The 8,061-nt window shown below is 33.1% G+C and overlaps 1 protein-coding gene across 1 annotated transcript in view; it reads right to left on the bottom strand.

Annotated features, from left to right (window-relative positions):
- Positions 1–1,954: 1,954 nt before the first annotated feature.
- The window catches only part of Traf-like (TNF-receptor-associated factor-like), a 12,434-nt gene continuing 6,327 nt past the window's right edge, over positions 1,955–8,061 (bottom strand). Inside the window, exons 5-8 of the mRNA XM_085961291.1 lie at positions 7,839–8,061; positions 4,749–4,864; positions 3,978–4,142; positions 1,955–3,453 (exon numbers count right to left, since the gene is read on the bottom strand). The exon at positions 7,839–8,061 is cut by the window's right edge and continues 167 nt beyond it. Coding sequence (XP_085817417.1) covers positions 3,196–3,453; positions 3,978–4,142; positions 4,749–4,864; positions 7,839–8,061 — 762 coding nt within the window. The 3' untranslated portion in view covers positions 1,955–3,195. The remainder of the gene's footprint in view (positions 3,454–3,977; positions 4,143–4,748; positions 4,865–7,838) is intronic.

The raw sequence follows: 8,061 nt of genomic DNA, 5'->3' as shown, positions 1-8,061 counted from the left end.
GCCGCGCCAATGTAACAAAGCTATTTAAATTACCTTTCGTTGTAAATCATGTTGTGTAACGTAGTAAAATATATAAATATTAAATTATTATATCTACGGTTAAACGAGGTATACTTAACCTATACTGCTCCTGTCAGCCTTGCTCTCTCGTCCACTCGCCTTTGCCACCTTTCGGTGTAGAACATGAGATTCTTTCTCTCAAAGGGGGTGGACCCTGCCACTATTCAGAGCAGCTAAACCCACGCCGGGAAGCATCTCCCATGGCGTGGATTCCCAGACTCACATGGAGTCTGGCGTAAGGTTCGTGTGTTAAATTCAATCTAAAAGGTATCTTCATCCACCAGGGTGGACGCCAGCAAGCTTTTCTTTGTGGGAAACAGCTGCAAAAGACCATATGTTTGACAGAAAGTTAGGTTAATAAATGAAAGAGGAATAAAGTTGGTTCGCCGTGACGCGGCAGCATTTAATTACAGAATATTAATCTAGTGACAGCATAGAAAAGTGATTACAAAGATAATAAACGGACAAAGATCCTCTCACGAGTGCCTTCGCCGCCAGCAATGAATCCTAACCTTAATAACTCATTATGAGAATGAAGAAAAGAATATTATAGAATATTTACATAGTCCCGCATGCGGTTGCATGACGGAACTGAAACAGTCCTCCTCGTATGTCCTCTCACTTCAATGTCTCAGGGTTCACATACTCGGTAATTGTACCACAGGCACTTATCACAAATGGGCACGTGTATGCAGATATGGACGCCATTGCTGTGCGCGGCCGGCCGCCGCGCACGAAGCGTGCACCCAACACAACGGTAGAAACGGGAAAGAGCAAGATGTCGAAAATTAAATCATTTAAGTAAAAACGAATTCTATTTAAATTCTGAGTATGTGACGACATTCACAATATATGTCGTTGTGTGTTCAACATATTTTTATGTTTAAAATAATTGATTTACCCCCCCCCCCGTTTCCCGTTTAAAGCGGGACGTCCAAAGACGTCATTTTTGTATGAGCGGCGTTCCGTTCACGGAAAAGTTCGCGTTTTAAGTCGTCATCTTTCAGCCATCCGGTTAACAATATTTTTGTCTAGTCTTAATTTTATTTGAATATTCATGGTATTTAAAATTTTCTGTTTAGTTTTTTTTTTTTAAGTAAGTAATTAAGATTGATATAATGCTATTGTGACAATAGTGTTCAATTATTTACAATTCACTTGTTATAACAGCAAATATATTTCATAAATAAAAATGTCTCCCATGTTATATTATTAAAACAGTACCTACATAAAAACTTAGTTTACTTAGGCAAACATATGTTGCTAAACTAAGTGTGTGAGAAATTATTGGAATTTTGAGTCGATGTTGTGTTGATTATCTGTGTACGAGCTAACTAATAATTTTTCCGATTATATTGTTAGTATATTATACTTACGTTATAAAGTATGTAGAATTACAAAATCATCCAAAGATACACAACTCGTTATATTGTATTATTTAGTTATTTTCACTTTGCATAATTTTAACTCAAAAAACCTCAATTTCTTAAGTATTTCATTGAAGTAATTCAGCCTCATTTTAATTAATTCTTGTCCAATAATATTTAATGGGTAATATTATATGGTACCATATCCATCAAATAACTCTTTTCTACGAGTTGGGAGTCACTACTACAGAAGAAATACAAAAAAGAATACTTCATGCAAACCGTATGCCCAAAAATTATGTACAGTATAACCTGCATTTTTAAAAAGAACGGTAACACGATCCTTTAAATTTCAGATACAATTTTTAAAAAAACTCCAAAAAGGCATATTTTTGAAGTGGGTTTGGTGGATATAGTACCATATAATTTCGAATATAACATACATTGTTATTATAAGTAAGGTTTATTACAAATATTGTCCACATGTGCCTATCTATGTTATATAAAAAATAAATGTATATTTTCTACAGAGGTAAGTATTTTAATTACAGTATTAAACGTACACAGGAAATGTCATTGTAACTCCAATTAAAATTAAATAATAACAACTAGCCTTACATGATTTTCTCATCATCACTGAAAAATTAGAACAGAGAAAATTTCTCCATGTCCATGTAGTCAAAATCTATCCAAAAATATCTACATTTTCTAATTTCACACAATATGAAATTATCAATAATATTCAAAATCTATTAAAAAATGGTTAAAAATATATAAAAATGTAATGATGTCCAATTCTATTTTACTTTTTGTATGACAATCAAGGCGTGTTTGGCCAATTAAAATGAACATATTGTTATAATTTGAAAATACAATAAAATAGAAAAAAATTAACTAACATTAAAGCCAACCATTTAAGCTTGAAATACAAAAATGTCATTTACCATAAATATTGAATTGTAGACTTTTTTGGAAATAGATGCACCACATACTCATTTAAGTAATGTGTTTGAAGAAGTCAGCATAATTAATGAAGAAAAGTGAAACTGCCATAGATAATAATGATGCTGATTACATCAAATTTTACATATCGACTTTTCCAAGCCAAAAAGGTGTTGGTGACAAATCGCTACTATTCAGGAGAGCAAAAAGAGTGAAAAAATTTCATGTTCATGAGAACAACTTCGTTTCTTTACAACTTCTTTCCTAATTTCTGGAGTTTGTTTTCTTTCATTTATGGTAGAATTATTGTCTTGGAGTATGTCGTGTTAATTTATTTATTTATTTGCAATTAGAATTCTTAAATCACTTAATTCCTTTTGGCTGTCCATGAAAAATACAAACTTCGTAAAGAAATCACCAAATTGTTTTTATCTATTATTTTATTCATGTTTTTGTTTGTATTTCTGTTATGTTTTATTTGTTTATCATAATCATTTTAATTTTGGTACGTTAATTTGTATTAGCCTTCTGTAGGCTTATCACTTACACCCAAATTGGAAAATCATAACTTCGTTTACAATCATCTATATAGAACGCCCTTTTGTCAGTCTGTAGATATTTTTTTTGTAAACCTAACCTCATATTTAACTCAAAATCACCAAAATGTTACTTACGCCCTGCCCTTTTGGCTGGAGCAGTCGATATATGTGTCTATGCTATTTTTTTGAAATTCTTTTGGCTTATGCAATAGATGATGAAAATTGTTGGTAAGTATTAATAAAATAATACAAAATAATATTAACAACCAATTTGAATTTGTCAATTGTTAACAATTTGAAACAATAATTTCAATAAACATAATATTATTTTTTATGTATTCGAACTTATCTAAACTTGTGTGGGGTATGAATACATATTGGCGTCTTATTGTGGCATCCAAGCTTTTCTTTTCGCTCTCTGTCGAGGCAATATCCAACGTCCTTCTGTCACCGTTGCTTTTGAATGCCGAGCTCTCGTGTTTCACGATCCTTGTGTCAAAGGTTTCCTTCTTTTTCACCATCAAAGTTTTCACAATATCAATTGCCTGCAAGAAGAAAATCAATTATGAATTACAGAATAGAGTTTTTCCCCGCAAATGTCAAGTCATCAATAATCGATTTTGAGACAACTTGTCATGTACAGTCACAGGGATTCGCCTTATAGATAACTATTTCGCACAACCATTACATATGGGGGTTATCTCGGATTGCGGTAATGATGTTATTGAGTGTTATGGTGTTACTTAGTTGGAATAGATCTACAGAGGTCATTTTTTGCCTTTCATAAGTTTAGGCTCCAACTCCATACAAGACAGTTTTCTTCAACATTGTAAACAACCTAGTATGAATTAAATACAGAATTATTTGTACCTAAATTGTCATTTCTTTCAGCGCTTATTCACCTTTTCAGTTGATTCATAACAGACGCTCAATAGTAAACTGGAACAGATATAAGTATTGCCGAAGAACATTTTCAATCACACAAAACACGAGCACATTGTAACAATAATATAAAAATTCTTTCCGTGAACTTCATAATATTAATATATCATTAAAATTACTTGTTTACCTTCACACTTTTGTTTCGTTTAGTCGCTTGATCCTTGAGAATGATATTAGCTTGAAGTGTTGGCGGCCATTCAAGAAGAGGATCATGCTCTCCTGCTACAATAAACACCGAAGCTGTCAAATGTCGTCCTCTCCACTTTCCTAGGCCATTTAAGTATAACTCCGCCTGTTTAAAATCAATTCACACTGACATATTATTTCAATCAAATAGAAACATATTTAACCGAAACTTCTTACAATGTGATAGGGAGTAATTCTGACGCATCTGTGTCACGAAAAGTGCCATAAAAGTATTTAAAATATTGAATATTTTCAGTATCACGATGGGCAACAATGCTCAATTCCGCACCCTTGCTGAAATTTTTAGATATTTTAAAAATGTATACTTAAATATTTAATAAAACTTTTTGTTATGTTTTTTCAAGAGTCAGTATAGGCTCGATGACATTGAGCGAGTTTACAAGCTACTAGCCGGCGAATTTACTATCTGCTAGTAAACTCGCCCAGTATAACTAGCTAACTAGCATATTGTACTTGCTGGCATGTGGGCTTGTTAGTGAACTAGCTGCGATTACGAGCAAATTAAAGAAACAACACAATATGGTTTCAACTCGCTAGCTTGTTGACTACTGAACGAGTGGAAAGTTTTGTGTGTCATCATCACTGTCGCACTAGCTGACTCGTCCGCTTTTAAACTCGCCGGCTACCAGCTTGTAAACTCGCTCAATGTAATTGAGGCTTAAGAAACAAAAAATAATATTTTTTTCTATACCTGGACAGTGTAGCCATATTGGCTTGTTTTGAAGAGTGGGCTTAGAAAAACGGACTCATTGTCAACCGAATCCTTTAACTTGTCTTCGTAGTTATCTATTCTCCAGATTAGGTGTCCTAAAACAATACCAACAGATCTAATAATGTTTTATTCTATAGTTTAACAAGATTCAGACTTTACCATTAATAAATTATTTTTGAAAGAAACATTCATTTTTAGCCGTGCTGTCAGATAATATCGAGGGCTTAGTGTCAAACAACACTATCTACAAAAGTGCAACTTTACAGGAGAGCCAAAAATCGTTATTTTAGATTCTTGTAACTTAACAAGGGAAATGTTTATTTAAAACCTAATGTTAATATTTTATAATTAATTGTGTATTGTACATTTATCTTGCTTATGATGATGTTAAAATTTATAGGGATAGTTTTAAAAAAATATGAAAACAAGGGTAACTTATGTAGTTAGCGTTAAACTTTACTGACGATTTAATAAGAAATTTGAAAAGATTGACATAACGTTGTTTGACTATCATGTAGCCGTAAATGTAAAATAACGTTATCTCAATAAAAAAAAAAAACACTTTTTTGTAGATAACGTTGTCTGACTTTAAGCACTCGATATGAAAAGCTGAAAAGATGATGGTGGCTGGTTTCAGTACAAATCGACCAAATGCAATGGTCAATGTATGTTGTAATTAATAAATAAATACCAGTAGCGAAGGGTGGAGGTAGGCTGTTAAGATCCACCATAAATAGTGCACATTAAACTAAGTTAGTCATATGTATTTATTTTTATTAAACTAAGACTGCAATTTACAGATGGTGTAGGTTGGTTTTTAAAAATCAATTAAATCCTGCCTGAACCAAACCATAATAGTTTTTGTATATTTTGGGCGATACGACAAAATTGTGCAAACTTTTTCATTCATACTTATTTGTTTTGTTGGATTAAGAATACATATTACACGTCTTGTTGTTTCATTTTTTTTAATTCATGAGGCTCTGCCTATAGCAAACTAATAGATAAAAAATATTATTCTATCTATAAAATATCCATAGTTATGTATGATTTAGTATTTTTTGACTATTATCTATTATGGCTTAGTTTCATTGAATTTTAAAAAATAGCCAACACCATCTGTAAATTGTAATCTTATTTCAATGAAAACAAATACGTATGACAGACAAAGATTAGTGTGCACTATTTATGGCGGATCTTAACAGCCTACCTCCACCCTTCGCCACTGATAAATGAGGCGTCTAATTACAAAAAGCGACAAGTCCACAATTCAATATTTTCGGGAAACAACGTTTTTATGTTTCAAGCTTCAATTATTTGTTTTAACGTGAGACTATTTTTTCCGTTGTATTCTATGTCGAAATTAGAGCCTAATGGCAATTTGTTTCAGCCGATAAACTCTTAAATGTAATAAATATAGGCAAAATAAAATTGTACGTATCGCTATTTGTACCTCACTTTTTAATTTACTCCAAGGCACATATTTCCGTGGCACTGTCATGAGTTTACCAGATGCTACAGCATGGGAGACGCCCTTTTCAATATTGAACGTTCCCTTATTGGTTGACTTAAACACGCGCGAAATCATCCAAGCTTTAAATAATATGAAACATGGACTTGGCGCTTTTTGTAATAAATCGAGACTTAAAATAGTTTTTTTCGTAGGGTTATATCGCGTTTTGGAATTTATAGATCAATACATATTGTGTAAAATTATACAAAGAATACGTGAGTATTTTTTTCTTGATTTTGACCAAATGTGGACTTATCGCTTTTTGGAATTAGACGCCTCAAATATTATCCTTTGCTAACAAATTCAAATTATTTCATCAATGCTTGCATAATATCTAATAAATAATTCATGAAAACTATGTGAATAAAAATTCTGTTGAAGTTTTTGACAGATGCGGTTGATAATAGTGTGATGTTTGCTATAAGTGAGTTTCCAATACGAAATGAGCAGCTAATTTAATCAATAGTAACTATGTTTCACTTTTATATTATATTTAAACTTCATCTATATACTTAGAGAAGATTTTCTTCAACATTTTCGGTTTGTGACTATTCAAAAGTGAACTGGTTTGTGCGATGGTATGATTCAATCTATCAGAGACACGATCCAAAAATTGATGGATCCTAGTAAAAAAAAGTCACAAACTAAATAGCCAGATACACTTCACATACAGATCTGCCACCACTCACAGATCCAAGATGGAACAAAACTAATATCAATGTGTAAATGATAATGTTTTTTACCAATAACTCAAAACACTTTACACCTAAACCAATCATATCATGTCCAATTGAGAATGATGCTTCCCTCGTTGCCAGAGTCATAACCAGCGGCGGCTCCTCTAATACCATGCAAGTGCTACGCACTGCCTGCATTTTTGAAGACATCGCTCAACTTTTCATTGTTATTCATACGTGTATTACTCACTTCGCAAAGTAGAACATGTAGCAGTATTATGAACAATACTCCGTTCATGAGCGCAAAGCGATTGCGATCCAAACAGATATTCAGTTTGCACAGGATTACAATGAGGTCATTGTATACTACTTAAACTGTGGCCGAATGTTCCTGTAATGGCGTAATGGAATTGTCGGCACTCAGCATATTATGAAGCACTGATCACGACCTCATTTTGTGGTACCCAAGTAACATGGAACCCTACGCCATATATTCGCCAGGAAACACAAAATAATTATAAAACAAAATTCTACTCGTGAATTATCATTAATTATATCAGTCATCATATGACATCAAATTACATCACACATATATATTTTTCATCTTACTAATCATTTAGGAAAATAGCACCGCAGGCGACTTTCTTTACTATTAGAGAAAATTTGTAATGTATTTTTCTTATTTAACTGGTTGGCTTGCCACGCCGGGCTCCCTCTAAGCCTGGGCCCCCAGGCTAGAGCCCTGTCAGCCCCCCCCTTGTGGGGGCCATGACTCTAGGTAACTCAATTATCCAGATAAAGGCCTAACATTAAAAGAATCAAAAGCAAAAATCAATATTCTCAATATTATGTAATGATTTTTAAAAAATAATTAAATACCTGTATAATCCATCACATTATGCTGAATGTCACGGTTACTAATGTCCGGATGTCGTTCACGCTGTAAAGTCGTTACCATGTTGGTCAACTCACTCACAGTCTTATGAAGAGTTTCAATTTTGACGGAATCTTCCTCGACTGCCGTTTTCAAGGATTTGCTCTCAAAATGAACAAGTTGATACTTGGATGCGTCATTTGAATTCTGGTCAAGCTTCCTCAACAC

The sequence above is a fragment of the Rhyacophila brunnea genome, unplaced genomic scaffold, assembly GCF_057557595.1.
Source record: "Rhyacophila brunnea isolate RB1 unplaced genomic scaffold, BYU_Rbru_1.0 scaffold_12, whole genome shotgun sequence".
In the NCBI taxonomy this organism is placed as follows: Eukaryota; Metazoa; Arthropoda; class Insecta; order Trichoptera; family Rhyacophilidae; genus Rhyacophila; species Rhyacophila brunnea.
Note: the sequence above shows the minus strand (reverse complement) of the source record. Positions and strands in the feature narration are given on the sequence as shown.